Source organism: Lycium ferocissimum, chromosome 2 (genome assembly GCF_029784015.1).
Source record: "Lycium ferocissimum isolate CSIRO_LF1 chromosome 2, AGI_CSIRO_Lferr_CH_V1, whole genome shotgun sequence".
NCBI classification, from domain to species: domain Eukaryota; kingdom Viridiplantae; phylum Streptophyta; class Magnoliopsida; order Solanales; family Solanaceae; genus Lycium; species Lycium ferocissimum.
This window is the reverse complement of record NC_081343.1, coordinates 55,639,866-55,661,418: the sequence shown is the minus strand read 5'-3', so window position 1 is coordinate 55,661,418 and position 21,553 is coordinate 55,639,866. Positions and strand designations below refer to the sequence as shown.

General features: G+C 36.4%; 2 protein-coding genes across 3 annotated transcripts; both read right to left on the bottom strand.

Annotated features, from left to right (window-relative positions):
• Nucleotides 1-3,144: 3,144 nt before the first annotated feature.
• LOC132045798 (uncharacterized) lies at nt 3,145-8,179 on the bottom strand. Its single transcript, XM_059436380.1, has 4 exons — nt 7,341-8,179; nt 5,416-5,465; nt 5,013-5,090; nt 3,145-4,551 (listed from the first exon to the last, which is right to left on the bottom strand). The coding sequence occupies exons 1-4, from the start codon at nt 7,494-7,496 to the stop codon at nt 3,342-3,344; spliced, it is 1,494 nt and encodes a 497-aa protein (XP_059292363.1). The 5' UTR covers nt 7,497-8,179; the 3' UTR covers nt 3,145-3,341.
• A 1,794-nt stretch (nt 8,180-9,973) lies between these two features.
• LOC132045784 (katanin p80 WD40 repeat-containing subunit B1 homolog KTN80.1-like) lies at nt 9,974-21,429 on the bottom strand. Of its 2 annotated transcripts, XM_059436369.1 has the most exons (18): nt 21,388-21,429; nt 20,669-20,799; nt 19,916-20,033; nt 19,058-19,284; nt 18,877-18,979; nt 17,969-18,039; nt 16,801-16,875; nt 16,572-16,715; nt 16,253-16,430; nt 15,156-15,671; nt 14,592-14,648; nt 13,591-14,474; nt 12,481-12,606; nt 12,151-12,225; nt 11,938-12,050; nt 11,092-11,208; nt 10,918-10,986; nt 9,974-10,455 (listed from the first exon to the last, which is right to left on the bottom strand). In XM_059436369.1, exons 1-18 carry the CDS (start codon nt 21,410-21,412, stop codon nt 10,395-10,397), a joined length of 3,090 nt encoding a protein of 1,029 aa, XP_059292352.1. In that variant the 5' UTR covers nt 21,413-21,429; the 3' UTR covers nt 9,974-10,394. The 2 variants fall into 2 exon arrangements, with proteins under 2 accessions (XP_059292352.1, XP_059292357.1); XM_059436374.1 differs by lacking the exon at nt 21,388-21,429 and having other exon boundaries at nt 19,058-19,289.
• Nucleotides 21,430-21,553: the final 124 nt, after the last annotated feature.

Below are 21,553 nucleotides of genomic sequence, written 5' to 3'. Positions count from 1 at the left end.
TAATAACAAAAATGGTATGTTTCATCAAAATTTTGAGTAGTTAAATCGAAAGAGAAAAGAATCCCAAAAATATACGTAGTCAATATTGTGTAATTGACTGTTTCCAACTTTTTGTTAAACCATGTCACACGGTCAAAACAAAGAAAGGAAAGTAATTATGGTCAAGGGAAGTGGGAAAAAAGGTGTTGTCAGCAGTCTCCTAGGGTTAGGGAAAGATTGTACTCTTGTACCAGCCCCATGTAGAATAATTAATTTTGTGCTAGCGTAAAAAACAATTGCTGAAGAGGAAATTAAACAATGGTCTTGCAGGGCAGGTGTCTATACTTGGTGGTTCTTTTCTGCCTGGTTCAACTGGTCCCCATTTTATCTTAGTTGATCTCAACAAAAGATTGAATTCAGCCGCATCTAATATTTAGCGGGTGTTTGGTCATATATTCAAAATATTTTTCACTTTATTTGAAATTTTTGAAGTTACAATTGAAGATGAAAATTTATGAAGACGAAGTTGAAATAGATTTGGAGCATTTTTTTTCATATTTGGAATTTCGAAATTTTATAATCATTTTGAAATAAAATGAAATTATTTTGGAAATAATGAATAATTTTCATGGCCAAACGACTATCAAATTACATGAATTTGTTATTTATATGCCAATACATGTTATATATCTATTAATTTGATATGATAATTAGATGCGAATAACTTTTACCCAATATATACTAACCCTTCTAAAGTCACAATCTTGCATTAGAAAATAATTAAACATCTAAAGTTTAAGGATCTTGACATGTGGATTCCATAAACTAATTAAATACGGAACCTTATCAAAATATTTTATCTTATTCCATATTCTCTCTCAGCCATTAGTTAATCCATTGTGCGTAAGGTTTTTGTCTATTGCCTGTTGGCTTAGTTGGGGGCAGTTCTTTATTTATCTATTTTATATTGACGAGGAAATGTGATTTGGTGATGTTCTGTTCATAGAGTTGGTAGCACGTCAATAATAATTGCTACTAAAGACCTAATAGCTAAGTCACAATTTGAATTGCAATCCACGAGTTCGGGGCTTAAAGCAAGAAATATTAATAGTGTATTATTGGTATACAAAAATAAAATAAAATACGATGACTTTAATGGTTTTGTACATACACGTTTGTTGATTAGGCTAACCACAAGATCTGGTCAAGTGGAAGAAATATTCTGTGGTAATGGGATCAGTGGGGGTCAGATAATTCTAATTCCAGATGTGCAAAAGAATCATTTTTAATTACCTTTATAAGAAGAATTGAATTCGAAATCTTACACCAACCCGAGACTCCATACAACAACGGGACAATGGAATTCTTATAAAAGTAGTCAATTAAGATAGGCTGAAGCCCTTCATTTCTTATGTAAAAAAATGAAACAATAACTATTTCTATTACGCCTCAATTATAGTTTGTGCAAAAGAAAAAGAAAAGAGTAACTAAAAACATAATTGCCTTGACCCATAATTTCTTTTGCTGATTTACACAAACATCCACCACTTTTGTGGCATTGTATTTAGAAGTTGGCCACTTATTCAATATTAGATCAGTGCTCTAAAGTTCGGAAGTGACGTTACGTTTCAAAAACTAATAATTCAAACAACAAATCTTTAATTTTGAAAAAGTGGAGAATTTCTAAACACAAGTATACAACCCATGACAGTGGCCACCTGATGTGAATTCAGCTGTTTTTTATGTTGTGCAAAAGAGGCTGCAAAACATAAATAAGCCCACAAGGAGTCCAAAACACACTACCCAACACAAGTAAGCCACACATGGACTGTCCATGATGGACACATGGGTAAAGCCTTCAGATTTTACGCCCAAGTTAGCTGGGCTTCCTTTCACAACACTCTACACAAGTCGACACTTTGCTTCACAAAGAGTCCAGTAACTTGTTCCCTTCATAGCCATAACGACATAATTATTCGATCCAATTATTGGGACTTTTACAAGACGTTTTATTTTTAGAAATGGTGATTTACACAAAAGGGACACTTAGACCTAATCTCAGATTTTAGTAGGCCAGATGAAGAGGTAGTCCAGGAACAGTTTTTTTTTTTTTTTTTTTTTTGCGGATTGGCCTTCATTTGGGGTGGTCTTTAATTTTTGTCCTTTAAATTGGTGGTCTTTAAGTTTTGCCCTTCGTCTAATATCCCGAGGTTGTGGGTTCGAACCCCAACTCAGTAAAAAAAAATAAAAAATCGCAAGGCAGAAATTCTCAAGGCAGCATTTTGCAAATCTGACCATGCAAATTTTGGGCCTTAAGGCAGAAATTTGCAAATTCTAACCATGTGCAAATTCTGCCTTGCATGGGCAAAGCTGAAATTCTGCTTGAAGGGCAAAAGTTAAAGACCACCATTTTGAGGGACAACAATTAAAGACCACCCCCAGCGAAGCACAATCACACGCAAATTGCCCGGAACAGTTCCCTTAGAAAAGTAAGCCTTTCTCGAAATTGTACCAAATGACTTTGAAAATGAGTGATCTTGAATTTTTGACCTCCGCTAAACCGGTGGGAAAACCTTCAGCGTCAAAAGTCAAAAGTGTTGCTAATGGGACAAAACTTGTTGAATGATATTTTGTCCATAGGACAAACGGCATCAAAAATTCAAGACCACTCATTTCCTAGGCTATTCTTGTAAGTCACCCCTTTTCTTGTAAGTCACCCCTTTCTCTGAACCTAATTTCTGATGAGGAAATGAGTCATAAAATGGTTGAAGAGAAGTCTAGTTTTGTAAGAGGAAATCGTGGATTAGTTTAAGATTGAAATATAACAACAATAAGATACCCAGTGTAATCTCACAAGTGAGGTCTCTATCTTTGCGAAGTAGAGGGGCTACTTCCGATAGACCCTCGGCTCAAAGGAGAAGATTGAAATTGAATAGCGCAAGTATACTTATTGTACGATGAAGTAAAATTATCTTGACTGCAAAACGAATTTGTTCATCTTCTTTTTTATATACAAACACTTGCTAAGACACAAGGTTACTGATGCAGCACACGCTAAAACAGCCTTCTTCATTGGTTGACTTTTAGTTCACATCCATTTTAATTTTTAATCGGCTGAACTAAAGATGTTCACTTTGTGCGAGCTAACACTTTATGGATAATAGCTGAAGGGGAAACAAAATTTGCAGCTGATTATCCACAACTTCATTAGAGTATTATATTACACCTGCATTTCTCCTCTTTCAAGATGAAGCCTAGTGGCAAAATGGCCACAGAAAATAGAAAGATTATACAGAGAAAACTTCTATACCAAAAAAAAAGAAGAAGAAGGAAATATAAATTAACCTAGGACACTAACCAAATCACTTTTGCCGAGCCCTTTTCCTCTCTTTGGTTACAGGCTTAATTCGATGGTCCTTCTTAACCTTAATATTGTGTTGTGTGGATTCCTTAGCTGGTACTTTAGTTTGTGGATTAACAGTCTCAATAGTCGATCCACACTTGATTTTTCCAGGCTTCTTGAAGCCCTTCTTAGCTGATATTAAAGATTGCAATGGTACCTTAGAATCAACATCACCTGGTTTATGATTCTGTTTTCCAGCAATAATGTCTTTCACATAGTTGCCATACTTGGCTTGAAGTTTGTCTTTTGAAGGGCGAGGGCGAACACTTCGTGGTTTCCCAGGTGGATTACCAATTGTTGGAAATGGAAGGAGGGACGATGTAGCTTTGTGGTAAGATCCTTTGTAATGTTCCCGATATGCTTTAGTGACAATATCTCTTAGGGCCGTTGCTGCTTTGTATTCTCTCGTTCTCTTCGAGTAAAATACCATGGCATTGTTGGCTAGTAGAAGGAAATCTCTGAAGAGTTCACCTGGTGTTTTGATGGACCAGTTGGCTAGTCTTGATCTAACTGTCTCGATATCCATATGTCGCCTTATCATTTTCTTGTACCTTGCTCTCTTCTGACTATCAAGACGATGCCTAAAGACCATAGCAGCTTCGTGCTGTGTGATAGAATTGAAAATCCTCATCAAGTCATCGTTCCTAAACCTAGATAAACCTCCCCTATGATCGCTTACAGCAGAATGCCTAATACTCTGATCACAACTGGTTAATGCTTCTTTACAGTGAGAAGTGGAGGCGAGACTCGTTGAACATACGTTATCGCTCTCCTCGATGCTCCCTTCTTTGGCATCCCAAACGGTGTCTTTTCTTCTCCTCTTACCTCTTCTCTTCCTCACAGCCCCTCCATTTCCATTGAAAGCTTCTGTAACCTTGCTTGTACTTGGAACTTTGTCCCGTTCCCAAGATTCGGAACGTTCTAGCTTGACAACCGTCTCTGTAGCTGAGGGTATGGCGGGAACCTGAGACTCAGGGGACTGGTTTGTTCTAATATCTAGTGTGAAACTGCCAGCAGACAATCCATCCTTTGCTTCTTCTTTCACAGAAGACTCAATATCTTCTGATTTTGTCAGAGGAGTAGGAGATTCAGTGTGACTCAAACCGTAGTCTATCTGACCAGACCGTTCTCTCTCGGCCTTTAGGCTTTTAATCTTTGACTCAAGAGACCTGAAAATGAACATTGAGAAGCACGGAGTTACTTCAGGAAACAGATAATTAGTGGAACATGTGATGACCACTTGGCATGTGGAACAAGATTTTTATGTCATTCAGATGCAGGGAAAAGTGACATCATATTCATTAATGACACCTAAGTTTATGCCAAACATCTTAAGATAACATGACTCTGCGTTTCCTAATCCTTTTTTCTCTCCTTTCCCTCCTTTTCCAACTTTACTTTCCCTATTTGAGGCCCAGGAAAAGGTGCGATTTTTTGTTTGCGTGTGTGTGTGTGTTTGGGGGGGGGGGGGGGGGGGGGTTGTAGGAGAGCAAGAAAATCCGAGACCAGAAATGCTTTTTTTAGATTTCTCCATAGAAATGTGTTCAGTATTTCCAAGAACTTCAAAATGGCAGGATTTATTAGCTAGTGCTTATATCAACTTAAAACAGGAAGCAGCATATTTACTAACCCAATGGAGCTCTCAGATCTCACCAATTCCCGCTTCAGTTCTTCAACTCGTCGCTTTCGTAACTCTTCAAACCAAGCACTGGCCAAAAGAAGTTTTAAAGAAGTAAGACACTGGTTAGGGCAAGGATGACATCCTATTATACTCAATTCAATGTAACTAAACGGAAAACATGTATTCATTCCAAAGCTGAGGCTTTTGGCATATAAAAAAATTTAACAGCGAACTCATGTAGCGTGACAGGTGGTAGACTAAGCTGGTAGCTATACAAGATAAAATAACCCAGTGATGTGCACTCTATAAGATGGATATAAAACTCCTTATATGTGTCAGAAGCCATAACTGCCAGGGTAACTAACTCATGAATAAACTAAATAAGCTCATGATATCAAAGAAATTGACTCACGTGCATCCAGAGTAGCGCTTACGTAACTCCTCATACCTGGTTTTGCAGGCCTGCAATTAAAGTTTTTCGTCGATGACTCAAATCAGCATATCATAAAGTATGGGTAAAGGTATGACAAACTTAGGCATGGAGAAAACAAAGTCAAGAAAAGGCATTGAAGTTAATCTGTTACAGTGTTATTTATTGGCTAGTCATAGGTCATCAAAGGACTACAATTATTATGAAAGAAATTAGTATACCTCATTGTTTCCTTATCTCTGGTTAGTACATTTACATAGTTAGCAAGATATTTATCATCTTGAACTCTTGCTTACAGGATATGAAGGAAGCTGCTCAAAACTGCCAAGACACCACATATCTCATTTTACAACTAGTTGCAACTAAAAACCAACAACAACACGTGAGAAAATTATGGCTGAGAACCAATGATCTTATGATGTCTATGGTCCTCAATATCAAATAATTTAAGTACGTAAATGCTAGAATCAACTCTGTTGCAGGCTTACAGCAGAGACTACAATGCTGCCCTAATTCACGTCTCTTGCAGAAGAATCCCACACTAAGATCAAGAGGAAAGGGAAAATAAAGGCAGTAATTTTGCAGACAGTGAGGGAAGAAAAGCCAATTAACTTTACTAGTCATGAACTTACATATCTATATACCAAGCTTCTATAAAGCTATGTTGCTCAGATTCTTCAAAAAATAATGCCGGGTGTGTCCCAAATCCTTCAAAAACTATTCATTTTTGGAGATCCGATATGGGTGCAGTAATATTTGTGGACAGTCCGAACAACATAGCTGTAAAGCTAGCAGCTTTTTTCAGAGAACATAGTACATAAACACTTGATCATCCAGAGTTGTCCTATCAGTTTTTCAGCCACCACTAGATCACCAAGTAGTCAAAGGCAAAGACCAGATAAATCTTGGTAGTAGGAAACTAAAACATGAAGCAACCAAGAAACACTGACATATGAAATGCGTTAAACCACTACATAAAAGATTCCATTTTCCATTGGGGGTCACCTCACTATTTGGAACTTGGCAGCCAAATGATCATTAATAGGGACAAAAGTTTAGGCTGCCCCAAAACCATTATGACCCACCAAAAGCTTCAGATTCTGGTTCACCTTGAAAGTGTACCAACCAAACTCCTCTTGCCACATAATTAAGTGGGGACCCCTCCACCTCAACAATAATTTTGTAATTCTATCTATTCAATTTTACTACGACAGACAGTGACACAAGCGGAGGGAGAGCCAGAGAACAAGGTACCGGTTTGGCCTTGTATATATCTTAATATGTATAAATTATTAACTTAGAACTCAATAACTTAAAAGAGCTAGAATCCTGAACTCATAAATTTCAAATCGTGGCTTTGCCTTTGGTGACACAACCCAAACAATTCACTTTATCCAAAGAAATGATTTGGTTTTATAACAATGAAATTCCCACTGCTGCTATAAGTGATACTGGAAAACAAATTACTCACACTCGATGCATAATAAAGCCATGTGGATAAACTAAGGTAGGAACACCTAGCAATAAACTATAAGCAAAGTATGTTATACATATATTGCTTTGGTGCAGCAGTGAAAGACTGAAAGTACAAAGTAGTAATAAGTATTTTCTAATACTCAAGAGGGACAAATTTAAATTTCTAAATCTGCCACTACACCATGCATAATTAGAAAAATAAGGTTGTTGTCTTGTTTAAATAGAGTATTTTTTTAAATAAGGGCCTATTTAATTATCCTACTAGATGGGCCCCACAAAATCAAACCGATAAGGCAATACATAAATAAATACTAGTATCCGACAAAGGACAATAATTCTTCCATAACGGAAAAACAGAAGCGGAGATTACGAAAAAGGAGTATTGTCGCCATCATAAAAATAGGGGGACGTAAATGTAAATAAGTGTAAACCTCAGGGGTAAAGCAGTAAGGATTTATAGTCCTTGCACGTAGCTCCGAAGCGACGACGTTCCAATCTCTAATCCCATACCGACGAACAGCGCTACCAAGTATAAGCTCTTCCCACGTACCCCACTTGGGCCCCACCCCCATTGTTTCCTCCTCCATCCTAACCGCTCAAAATCCACAACCTCCACGTGTACGGCTCAGATAATTTCTCGACAAAAAATAATGTCACACCCCGTAAAAAAAATTCCGTTTTGAATCTGACCCCACACGACGTTATCTAATCGGCGCACGTTAGCAACTACCGCCGCGACGGCAAAACATCATCGGAAATTACGAGAAAAAGGGGGAAAAACTGTTTGTTTTTTTGGGTTTGAAAGATAATGGGAAATCATGGTTTTCTAAACGTAAAATGCAAAGTTGGAAGGTTGATTTTGGTGGGTAATTTTTGAAAAGTTCCTTTTTTTCCTATTTTAAAGATTTTTTTTTTTGTGTGTGTGTGTTGAGAATTATCTGGGTTGGTGTTAATTTTTGTTTTGTTAGGGAAGAAAAAGCGAGAGAAAAGGGGTTGACGGATTTGTGAAGATATGAGAATTAAGGTGAAAAAGAAAGAAACAAGAAGGATAATGATTGATGAAGAATGGTTAATGTAAGAGAAAAACATGGAGAAAACAATGAAAACTGTTTTCTTTCTGTAATTTTGGAGATTTCTGTTTGTTTCTCGAGAATTTTGGTTTACCTGAAAATATCTCTATTCCTCTCTGAGACTCTGAGGGACGAACAGTGAAAGGCATTTTCTTATTTTTTGGGGTCAAAAAGTGTTATTTTTCTAATTTAAAATGACCCCTAAGGTTTAGAATATGACATTCATATCATTTCGATTCTTACGGTATGATTTGACTGACTTTGAATGACCATGGCCCAATAAGATTGACTTGTACATACACATATTTGTTGGCCAGTAGGACTTGAGTTGTATGCAATTATAATGTTAGTTTTTTTTTTTTTTTTGTTTTTGTTTTTATATACTAACAATTCAATCTAGTTGATGATAACATGTTAATGGAGTAGTATGTATTTTTTAGATAAGGCGGAATAATCGGAATCCTTTAAATTTTGTCAGTAGCTCAAATTTTGAAAAAGCTTATGATTTCGTTCTCAAGCGTCAATTACATAGATAAGTTAACTACATAAATTATGACAAATTTAAGGGGATATAGATGTATTACGTCATTAGATTACAATATCATATTTATTAAGGAAAATTACTTCTTATTGTTGGTTAATTTAATTAGATAACCTACATAATATATACAGTCCATATAGTGAACTTAAAACTTTCTATATGCCTAAAGAGATGATAATACTCCTACATAAACATTGATACAGATTACATAGCAACCAACTTCCATGGAGAAAAAAGCAAAATAATAAATAAGCAACCTAGTGGATCTATGAGAGTGATACTTGGACTAGGTATTTTTGGGGTCAATGTTAAAATGCCTTTCAGATATGGTGCGTCATTCGATGCTTCTAGTGCCTTCTATTTTAGACCTTTAACAGATTGAGACATATGTTTGTGCCTTTGTGTAATTTTACATATGCAGTTACTTTAATATCTTAACTGATTATTTTTATTCGTTTCTACATTCTAACTTCAAGTAAGTCCTGAAAAAAGTGGAAAGGGGAAGTGGATTGCGTGATTTGATCCCGTAAGACAAGTATTTGTTTAAGCAATGAATTCAACAAGAACATATCATAGGAAAATATTTCCGCCCCCCCCCCCGCGGACACTCCCCCGCTCCAAACTCCAAACCCACAAAAGAAAAAAAGAGACGAAGGAAACATATGAAAGTATGTGTCATACACTCTGCATAAAGAAAATAAGTTACACGTATTTTCTATTTCATATTCAACTTGATGAACTGAAAAAATATCAATATATATTTGAAAGAAAACATTGCAGTGGCCGGCTACGATTTGAATTTTGAACCATAATGGTGAGTTTGAATCGCTATATTTGTAGTTGTCTTTTTAATGTTATAGATATAATTTATAACAAACAACAATTATATGGTCAAAAGTTTGTGAACGTCATTTATCCTGTATAGATTATAGAAGACCAACTTAGAATTGTAGTTAACCTCTGAATCTGTGCGCTATTGTGACTAACGTTTATGAACGGCATTTCTGCTTTACTTATAACCTTATATAAAACATACTTCGGCATTTCTTCTTTACTTATAACCTTATATAAAACATACTTATTAGGTATTTTGAAAAACTGGTGGTAAGATTCATTTTCTTTCTATAAATGCATGTCTTTTGGCTGAACGTCCATTACACTTGATGTTGCCATTTCGAATATCAGTAAGCAACTTTTAAGTTCTGCTTCCTAATTAAATTGACCGTTTGGAAACATCAAAAAGGAAGAGGAATAATGTATGAATGTCTTGTATCATACGCGTTTGAGAACGGCCATATACTCCATAATAGGAGCCTTATTGTATAATGACATTCATCTAAGTCATGATTTAAAATTGAACTTACCATTGTACGCTTAGTTCAATATTGCACCAGTCAACCACTGAACAGCACTTGAGAAGAAAATACAATATTTAGAGTTCCAATAACAAGTGGGGCGTAAGAACATATGTTTCATTGATCAAATGATGTACACATCTCATCCATTTTTTACTATTACAGATACATGTACACAACTTACATATGGATACATACAGCCAGGAACTTTAAATATGTTCAAGCCGTAACTGGATGAAGATAGCCGTGCTACTCTCCACCGAAAGGTAATATTATTTCGAAATTTTTTACCTTTGCCTCCCAAACCAGTTGCAGCGGTGGCAGAGGACAGACATTGCATTTCCGTCTAGCTTGTTTTCCGCTACTACAAGGTTGTTGAAAATGGTAGCGTGGAAACCCGGGGAGCAAAATTGTGGGAGTCGAAAAAAGAGTCCATCAGTTCGAGAATATTGTACATTAGCTAACTTCCATTCTGTTGTCTCGCTTTGCCATTAGGAAAAGCATATATGATAAACTGGACTATGATTCTTGAAGTAAGAGATTTAATTGTAATGCACCTTTTGCCAACAGACCACCTCTCCTACAATAGAATGCAAACGGAAATTGAGATAGCCAACAAAATCAAGATATAAGGAGTTTGGGATTTAGCTGCACTAGATATAACACCAAAGGATGTTATTAAAGAAAATAAAGGGAAGTCTACTTGACAAGAAGTTGCACCAACCTACTTCGAAAATTTCAAAAAGTCCAATACAGAAACATTGATCGGTTGCGTAGGCAGGATTTTTCGTAAGCGGTGTCGATATTTATAGAAGATACAACAAAGCTATTAATATCACATTTGCAGGTAAGAGATAGCCTTGACCCACTGGTTACGTTATGTTTTAAGCTATAAGAGGACGTGGATTTGATACTAAATAACCACAATTTTTAGCCACAGAGGTCATATTTGCCAAAAATATGGCTTAGGTTGAGGTTCGAACCTGCAACCTCGGACAAGAAAATCATAATAATGAGAAGTAAGAAGTGGATTCTTTATTACCTTATAAGTGCAGGAAGTGTTTTCTGTATATCTTGGAGATGGGCAAAGCACTGCCTGCAGCACTGAATTCTGTTTTATAGTGTGGAAAATCAAAGAAAGGTAAGTGTTTTGTATTTACCATCATCCAAGCAGATAAACGAAAAGTGAGCTGCCTAACCACATGAGCAACAATACCTTTCTTCTGCATGAAGATCAACCCCTACAGATGGACGTGCTGAAACGGCTGAGCGAACTACGGGGCCAAAGACCGCAACAAGTTTCAACAACAGCTCCAGAGAAACATTTGCATGCCTGTAGAAGAGGAAAAAGACGGAAGCATTAAACATGTGAAGAAGACATTGAAAAGGAAAAAAAAATTACGGAATTTGCCAGTGGAAATCAGTAAGAAAAAAAAAAAAAAACAGTAGAATTCCATGAAATAAAATAAGTGTGCAACGCAACCCGACCACATCCATACAGATAAAACCATAAAATTGTTTAAAGCTACTAAATCATCTGAGGTAATCACTTTTATCTCCTTAGCTTCGATTGAACCAAAAATTCACCATCACGGTAAAAACTGATTAAAAAAAGAACACATAAAATGTCAAGGTTTGCCAAGATATGTATGTCATTGTTCATTCTTTTCTGTTCTAACCTTTCGAATTAATATATTACCATATTTGCTAAAACTTCTAATTTGACAGGATGGAGGGGGAAACCAATACATTATTTTCCAGAAATTCAAAACCAGTCACCCCAGCTTGCTTGGTCACCCCTAGAAAATTGTATGAAGAAACGATGATCTCCTTTACTGATATCAAAGAATAAATAATCACCATTTATATTGCAGTAGTCATTAAAGTAGCATTTTAGATCATATTTGAAGGAATGTCAAACTGGAAACAGAGGCAGACATGTCACAATTTTGGACGGTTAAGACAGTGGAAGTATGAAAGTAATGTTTTCCCTGTTATGACTTCAAGGAGGTAAGTTAAGACATCATAAACAACTGAATCTGCGAGTTGTATCACTATGTACCTTTCTACCTTACTATCAAGTAAGGCTAACAGTACAGGCAGCAAGCAGGAAAACAAATCCAAATTGATAATCTCCATTTTATCTACGAGGACACTCACAACATCAGCTTGTACCTGCAAGGGGAAATAAATTTAAGAAATACATAGGAGAATTTGTCAAATATAATATTTGGGAAGAGACCGCTATCACAGAGAAGTTTCAATAAATGCTCACAGAATGATCTGGCAACTTCCTCAAAGCATTTATAGCACCCCTGATGTCATTCCGTTCCCAGAAGTGACGAACTACCTGAGAGGTTAAAAGATTATACTTGTTAGAGGCTTCAAGCATTACAGGATGACAAACAGATTTTCCCATATCAAGTATCAAACAAGAAAATAATTCGAAATTCCTACAAAAATTGCAGGTCCTGCTGTTAATATTAGACTGGCATTTCTCCTAAAAAGTTATATCTAAGATGAAGTTAGGAATGCAGAAAGTAATATATGTGTAACACATGTAAATAGATGCTCGCATTATAAGAAATCACCAGCTAAAGGTTACCTGCAGCTTTGTCAAACGAGATCTAAACGCACTTAGCAGCACATCATGGCTTTGCATAAGATCTTCAATAACAATATCATCATTCTGAGCTGACTCACACCGTGCAATAGTCTGCTGATCAGTATTCTGCACGTATGCAAATAACATACAGTGAGTTGTGCCAATGTTGAGAAAGTATTTACCAAATAGTATTGATATATTGAAAGAGAAAGCTGCAGAAAAAACCAATGTTACAAACGAAAACAGTTGCGATCCTAACTCCACCGCGTCTTCCCATGTCAACTTATGAGACGTAAGAAAAAAAATAAAGCCTGGAAGCAGAGAATAGAAAGTTATCTTCTCTCTTTTTTTTAAATTTTTTTTATTTTTTATTTATGTGGTTATTTTTTTTCCTGAAATTCTCCCATTTCACAAATAAAGGAAGTTTTACCAGGAGAGCTTGAACCAAAGGAGCTGAAGATTTCTCAATTTCTCACAAGTTCTTGGAGAGAACGAGAAAAAGATCTAATACTAATATATAATTTGGGCTTTAGAATAACCCAATTCACAGCGTAATCAAAGAATATTTGTGGAGTTCTACCCAATTCAAAGCGTAGAATAGACCCTTGTGGTCCGGCCCTTCCTTGGACCCCGCGCATAGCGGGAGCTAAGTGCACTGGGCTGCCTTTTTTTTTTTTTTTTTTAATTTTATTTTTTTAAACCATGAAGAAATAGTTTTAAAAATGATAATAAAATAACTCCTTGTAAATTGTAATGGTAACTCTTTATGACACTGTCCAAGTATATTACTATCTGTTAAGTTCTCTACTTGCACTAACTAGAGTTTCTTATGTATCCTCTCATCACCTGTTTTAAGAGTTTAAACCACATTCCTAGTAGATATATTAGATACAGAACAACTCGTTCCTAGCAGGTGCACTTAGCTATGTGAGATTTTTTTAGGTTCACATAATTTACATAGCACAGTGGAGGACATGCATTTCAGCATTCGCAGCATTGCTTAGATAGAAAGTAGAGGTATACCAGATACGACAAGGCAATCTAAACATATCAAAAAAAAAAAAAAAACAAAGAAGAAACAATCAAGTATTGGTGGCACAAGATCAATACCGGCAAAGGAGCTGATTGTGGTCGCTCAGCATTAGAACTAGAAGACAACAAGCAGACTGGTTGTGCTTCCTCAGCTTTAGAACGAGAAGCCAATAAGCGTGATGTTTTAGCTTCCTCAGCTTTTGAACGGAAAGTTGACAGACGGGATGTTCTTGCTCCAGTTTTATACTTAGAAACAGGCACAGGGGATGCTTCCAGTTCCTCAGCTTTAGAACGAGAAGCTAGTAAACGGGATCTTCTTGCATTCTCGGGTCTAGGCTGTGAAGCTGGCAGAGGGGATGCTTCTAATTCCCCAGCTTTAGAACGAGAAGCTGGCAAACGGGATTTTCTTACATCCTCGGATTTAACCCGTGAAGATGGCTTAGGGGATGCTTCTAATTCCTCAGCTTTAAAACAAGAAGCTGGTAAATCGGATTCTCTAACTTCCTCAGATTTAAACTGAGAAGCTGGCATAAGGGATGCTTCTACTTTCTCAGCTTCAAAATGAGAAGCTGGTAAATGGGTTGTTCTTCCTTCCTCAGATTTAAACTGAGAAGCTGGCTTATGGGATGTGTCTAATTCCTCAGGCTTACATTGAGAAGCTGGCAGAGCATATATATTTACTTCCTCAGCTTCCGAAAGAGCTGAAAACAAGGGGCGTGTTGCCTCCTCTGCTTTAAAACGAGAAGCTGTAAAAGGGGATGTTTCTGGTTCATCATCAGTTTTTTTAGTAAAGGTTTCGGGTTCCTCATCTTTACAACAGGAAGGTGGTAAAGGGGATACTACTGTTTCCTCAGTTTTAGAATCAGACAGTGCATCCAGCTTGTGGACATCATCCATGTTCAACCCTTCTCTTTTCTCAAACCTCTCAACCAAACTGCGCGTCCTTCCTCGTACTACCGCCACTGCCATTTTAAGCAAACCATCTATTAGAATGTATTTGATTTTTTACTTATATTAAAAAAAGATATGTTTAACTTTTTTTTCCCTTTTGTTACAGCATAGTTTTACCAGACACCAACCTCCATTCACAAATCTAACTGGATGTGACTGTTTCCTGCCTTCTGAAGCCACGTTACCTGAAACATAATAGAAATAAATTAACATTTGTTTTCATGCTTCTAACTTATGCATCTGTATGTGCAAAGAAAAGGTCAAGTAAAAAATTTTAAACCATTACTGAAGAACTAAAATGTCACCAAATCAGGAAGTGGAGACCAGCCACTTACCTTTATCAAGCAAAAGTAGACAATGATAATTTCAGACAGCATAACATAGCACTGATCAGGTATAAAATAACATAAAGTTAAATCAATCTTATGATAATGTGCCATAAAGTCTCTGAACACTAGTCAAACACAACCTAACAATTTCTTAGTGTTCAATTTTTTTGTTTTAAGGTAAGTTTAAACAAGCAAATTCCTCAAGATGAAGAAACCTGTAACCAAAGTAGAGATCACCAGCCCAAAAATAGCAGAAAACCTCAAAGAGATTAACCGAGGAAGAATGCAGAAAACTGTGCAACATGGAAACAAACCATAGGGAGCTCAAAAACCAATTCATATAAAGAGCATTTTAGAACTAACGGTTCTCCTGATTCTTCAGCGGTGGTTGCAATGAAGTTTTCTCTAGCTTTTCTCCACCATGCTTGACAGCTGAATCTTTTTCCTCAGAACGTTCCCTGGAATTATTATCTGCCATACGCCTGCTATCAATATTTGATTCCTTCTTACAATCTACTGTACATGGCAAACTGTCTGCAGATTCAGACTCAAGAGCCACAGAAATCTTCTCCATATCGAAGTTGTTTCTGGATGGGCGCTTTATGTGAGACGGCCTTTGTGGTATACCACCACTCAAACTGGTTGTAGAAATAGATTCCCTTCTATAAGTATCCAAGTTTTTCTCCTCTGGAATATCACGAGGTACCACACTGGGGACGACAAATGATTTACCTACTGGCAATCCATTAGTTTTTGCAGGTAAACCAACGACAGAATTAAGTTTCTGACTCGACTGTTTCTTGTTTTCCTTAGAATCTGAAGGCGGAACCACTTTTGGTGATTGAGAAGTAACTTTCTTAATGGTTACTGGATTTTCATCTGCAAAATGGAATTTTGAAGTGCATAGGAATTAGAACTGCCGTTAGATATGGACATGTAAATTGAAAATTGTGATACTAGATGAAGTAGAAAGAGTTTATCCAATAAAAAGTTGCATTTCAACTAGTAATGAAGAACTATGATGAAATTCACCAAATACTTTCATGGAAGAATACGTCGGTAGCAAGGTCGAGTCTTCTAATTACCCAACATTGGCATGTTAGAACCTATGTTGCTCGGACTCTTCAAAAATATCAACGGGTGCGTCGGATTTTCCAAAAATTAGTGTTTTTGGAGAATCCGACACGGGTGCGGCAACAATTTTGGAGAGTCTGAGCGACATAGGTTAGAACTACTAAACCTAAAATGACGGAACAAGTTGGTTCACCCAGATAACCAGTTCTATGTAGTATCACTATATCGAGTAAGAAGTTACCCAGACCATTCTATTCCCCCTATGTGTATGGCTATAGTTGAACAAGATGACAATATTAGAGTTTCTTAATGCCAGGTTGTTAATTTTCTTTGTAGTTTTCATGATCTGTTTTTGTTTTTGAGAGGAAAATGTAAAAACAACTTACAATCCACATATATATTCTTTATTTCCTTGGAATCAATGTCAGGTGATGTGCAGCGCAGACTTGAATTAGAACTTCTGTTGCTTCCGACTCTTTCTAAACGACACTCCACGTGTTCCTGTTTCTGCTCCAAGTTACTTTGTCTCTCTGGATTTAAACCAGCTCCATAGGGCTCAATAAGCTGGCAGGAAAGAGCACAAAAATCACAGAATAAAGCAAATGAAAATAACTAATTATGAAACATAAAGGTCAAATGTAAACATAAACCTAAAACTAAAACCATGGACAAGTTGACTTAAGCTTTGGTGATCAAGGTAAGTACCGAAATATCTGCAACCCAAACTCCAACATAGTTTTGGTAATAGGCACCACCTACAAGCTTCCCATCATGTATGCAGAGATCACTTAAAGTCGACCATCCCATTTCAACAGAGTCGTGACACATCGCAGGCTCCCATGAATAAACCTTTAGGTCAAAGGTGGTCAACAAACATGAGAATTGCTTATTTCAACAATAGAATTACAAAAATGCAGAATGCCAAGAGCTTAACCTTCAAGCTATCATCCAGTCCACAAAACAGAGTCCTTCCATCCGGGTGAAAGGTCATTGATCGTACTCCTGCAGCCTATAAGAGCACGTCAAAACTTTCAAAAAACTAATCGTATCCGAGTAGGTTAAATTTTAACATAAAAATCTAATCAAAACAAATATACTGGATGCAACATCACGTCCTGTTTTCCTATCACAGGAGAATATGCACCAGTATCAATATTTCCCAGAAAAGAAAATTATCCAAACACGAGAAATTTATTTACATTGCCAGTTTCTTGGTTCTATGCCCGAAAAGAACACCACATTCGTTTGACCAGTAAAGCATTTGGAGTGAGAAGTGCATCGAAGAGTAAACTGAAACATAAGAGGCACGAAGACGGCAGCAAATATATTGAGGAGGTAGTCTAACGGTTTTAGCCCACCTATCATCCTAAAGCATCCAAGAGTAAACTGAAACAGGGGCACACCGCACAAAGATGGCAGCAAATATTTCGAGGAGCAAGTCTAATGGTTTTAGTCCACCTATCCTCCTAATGCATCCAAGAGTAAACTGAAACATTAGTGGCACAAAGATGACAGCAAATATTTTGAGGAGCGAGTCTAATGGTTTTAGCCCACCTATCCTTCCTAATGCATCCAAGAGTAAACTGAAACATAAGGGGCACAAAGACGACAGCAAACAGTCTTAGCAGATATCCCAAGTCTTTTGTTCCCTACAGAGTCTCTTCCTATCATCCTCAGAAAGATAGGAAGAGAAACTCACATGAGATAACCATTTCGATCTTAAATTGCTTATACAAGAAAGAACCTCATAATTGTTTTGACAAAATAACTGCTTCAATCATTTCCTGTAGTATATCCAACTTTCTAAATTGCAACTTCTAAGACATGTTTTAACAGGAAAATAGGAGAATCTTATTTAGTTATAGAAGCACTTTGGTATAAGCATATAGCAGAAAAGCTAACATGAAGGCAACATCAAGGGGGAAATAACTAACGGTACAAGTAGTCAGAGTTATTACACAAAGCATGAAATGTATACAAATATCTGGATATGATCCTAACAACCAACAAGCAGACAACTAAGAACGCCTTCCAATGCTTGCACATGGTGTACGTTTTTCCTTTTTCAAGAATGAAAAGTTGAAAGAAGATGGCATAGATACCTCTCGTCTGGTAGATCCAATCAATTCAAATGTTTCCAAATCCCAAAAGTTTACGGTACGGTCTGCAGAACCTGAGAACAACTCAAGTGTTAAAACAAGATCACATAGTAACAGCAGGAAAAACAATCATCTTTATTTGGAGAGAGACAAGGTACAAGACCTCATTGAGATTTGAGAATTAATTACTTGATCCTACTTAAAAATGCCATCTTATGATGGATCTGGCTTTAACCATTTTCGACTCAAGTACACCACCACCTCCTGAAATGTTTGAAATTTTCATAATCTGAACAATGAATCAGTGGAATAAATCCTTTTGCTTAGAAACACACATCTTTTCCTGTGATTCCTTTATTCATTTAAAATTGATATGTTCTCTTTTCTAATCGAAAAGTTAAGCAAGTAGCACTATTTATGACAAGGGTAGGCAGGAACCCAAAAACCTTTTAGCAAGTCTATTAAAAAGGCATGTTTGGCCAAGCTGCCAAAATCAGCTAGAAGTACTTCTTATCAAAAGTAAGAAAAGTCCTTTTCGAGTGCAGTTTCTGCTTGATTAAATTATTTGAGAAGTGATTTGTTAGTAGTTTGTGTTTGGCAAATATCTCAAAAAGTAATTTTACACGTTAAATTACGAAAAAGGAAGTCACAACTAACTAATTTGGTAAATATTTTTGATAGGGTAATCTTGTCCCAAAAAAATTGGAAGAAGCTACTTTTTTCCGCTTCTACTTAAAAGCTCAAAGCAAGTCACAACTGAAATATGAAATAAAACAAAAAGAAGACCAGGTCAAGGACAAAGGTAGGAGAATCATTTACATCAAAAGGAAAGGGTAAAGGAAAGAAGAAAACCAGACATAAATTTTTTCAGAGCACCAATTCTACGATTGGGTTCAGAATAAAAGGAGTACCTGTTGCCAAAAGAAACTCAAGTGGATGGAAATCTATGGATCGAATGTGCCCTTCATGGAACTTAAAGTCATGCAAGAGCTTTCCAGCTGTTAGGTCCCATACCTGACTAACAATAAAGGTTAAATACTCTAGCAAAAAGAGTCTATAATGTCACATTTTTTAATCCAATTTAGGAATTACCTTCACAACATTGTCAAATCCACCAGAAACCACCCAGCGGCCATCAGGAGAGAATCTTATGGTACTTATTCCTCGAGTATGACCTTTGTATGTGTGGATGCATCCTTTCTTTCTTATATCCCATATCTTAAGATTAGTGTCCATAGATCCAGATGCAAAAAATTCACCAAAAGGGTGGAATTCACAGGCAGTGCAATACGATCTGTGTCCAGTAAGAGTGCGAACCACTACACTTCAAGAACAATTACCAGATTAGGAGTCAGGCTGGATATACTTGCTCATCTGAGCAAAAAAGGATCGCATATTTTATTTAATAGGCAGATAATTCGAACACTTGAAGGATGTTCAGTAAATATGACTAATGTCAATCTTGAAATCGTAAAGCAAGTTTCTTGTGGAACTGAAGATCCAAAGGTGCCCTTTCAGTTACATACCGAGTTGGTTAATGAATACATGATCATGCAGTAAGCGTTAATTGCAACTAACTGCATAGCATATTATAGTGAAGCAGTTAGCTCTCTACTTGCCCAAGCAATCAAATCAACAAGCCATTTTTATGTAAAAAGACATTTACTCCTATTAAGACATATGCTTGACTCATTTACACCAAATCATCGGGCGAACAGGCCAGGGCAACTTCAGGCGATGTTTTCTCGTTACTAGAGGTCTATCAGGTAAGACCAACATTTAACAAGTAGGAAAAGTGCTTAGAGGATGACACAGAAACGCCATGAAATACAAATTGCGAGCACATTCTTTTTTTGAGAATTTTTTTCGAGCAGATTCACTGCAATGCTTTATGAGTAAAGCTAGTATAGATTCTATAGAATATAGAGCTAAAAAGATAAATCAACTTACTTTTTGTTTCTTCCAGATCCCATAGCTTTATTACACCTGATGAAGCTCCAGCAAGCACTAGAACCTCTGCAGAGTCAAAAGCTACAGATTCTATTGGACTTGTGTGACCACTTAGGCTCTGCACAATTGCACAAAACCAGAGTATTCAGTCCCAGATGACTAGTGATATAACATAAATTAAAATTTAAACATGTAGCTTCACAACACAGTGAGTCAACAAAAAATTCCATGCATTCAAAGTTAGATGAATGACCCATCACGTCATACTCAAAAGGTTTACAATTTTCCATATATTTGTATTCTTTATCATACCACAGGTTGCAAATCAACACATCAGTTTGATGAATAAATGACAAAATTTGGAAATGCATGATCCACATGTTACTGGTTTCGGAGACTCTGGCATTTTCAAGTGGCAGATCCAAATTCCACGGGTAAAGATTTTAAAGTGGCAGCATTAACAATTTTAGAAGTTCTCTACCCCATTTAAATTGCACATCACATCTCATTCCTCAACCATCACACGCTCTAATTATCTAGAGAAGGATCCAACAACAAAAGCAGCAGCAGCTCTTCCAGCATAGAAGGTATAATCATAATAAATCACTCATTTTAACGCATTTTGCATTTGAACTATACATTCATACAAAAGGAAAGATCTCATTGTTGGGAAATAAAATCAAATATCTCAATTAAGCGAAACGACATTACTCGGGCAACTGAACTGGAAAAAGATTGAATTTTGAAACTCACCGCAGTGGATGTTGGTTTACCAATAGACCAAAAATTCACATTTTGATCATCTCCACCAGTCAGAAACTGTCTACGTGTCTTCTTACCAAATCTTAAACAGTTTACATTCCCCGAATGCGCCACAAATTCCTCTATATTTCATATTAGTCAAGAATCACAACAACCTATTACAGAAAATTACACATTGAAGTTCAAATGCAACAATAACACTAACTCTTGGCTAAATCTAAAGACTTAGAAACCAAAAGAAGTGCAGAAATCATATTAAGTAGGCGTTTGGCCATAGAAACCAAATATTTTTCACTTTATTTGAAATTTTTGAAGTTGGAGTTGTGTTTGGTTATAGTTTTTGCAAAGAATATTTTTTTGTTTGAAAGTACTGATTTGCAAATAAAGTGAAAAAAGTGAATAATTCTCATGGCCAAACAGGTTCTAAAACAAATCATACCGCATTAATCCAACTATTGAGCTCACTCCAACTAAATTTCTCTAATTCCTTAAAAAAAAAAATACTAAATTTCCTTCAATTTTGAGCAACTTTTTTCTTTCTTCTTTTTTTTTTTTTCTCAATTCCAAGTCATGAGCTTATTGCCATTTGGGTTTGAGCAACTTAGTGTAGAATTTCATACAATATTGTCAGATCAAACAGAAATTATAGTAACATGAGAGTAAGATTTAAAGTTGAAGCACATTTAAGTAAACTTAAAAAAAAAGGATACGCAATTTGTAACCACGGTTTGCCATTTCTGTAGTGCAAATCGGAAAACAACAAGATAGGGGATTAGAGCACCGACAAACGACGCCGTTACTTGGATTGTGGATTACAGATATGAAGGAAAGAAGAAAAGAGTTGAGTGGAAAATACACACACAAAGTTAGGAATCA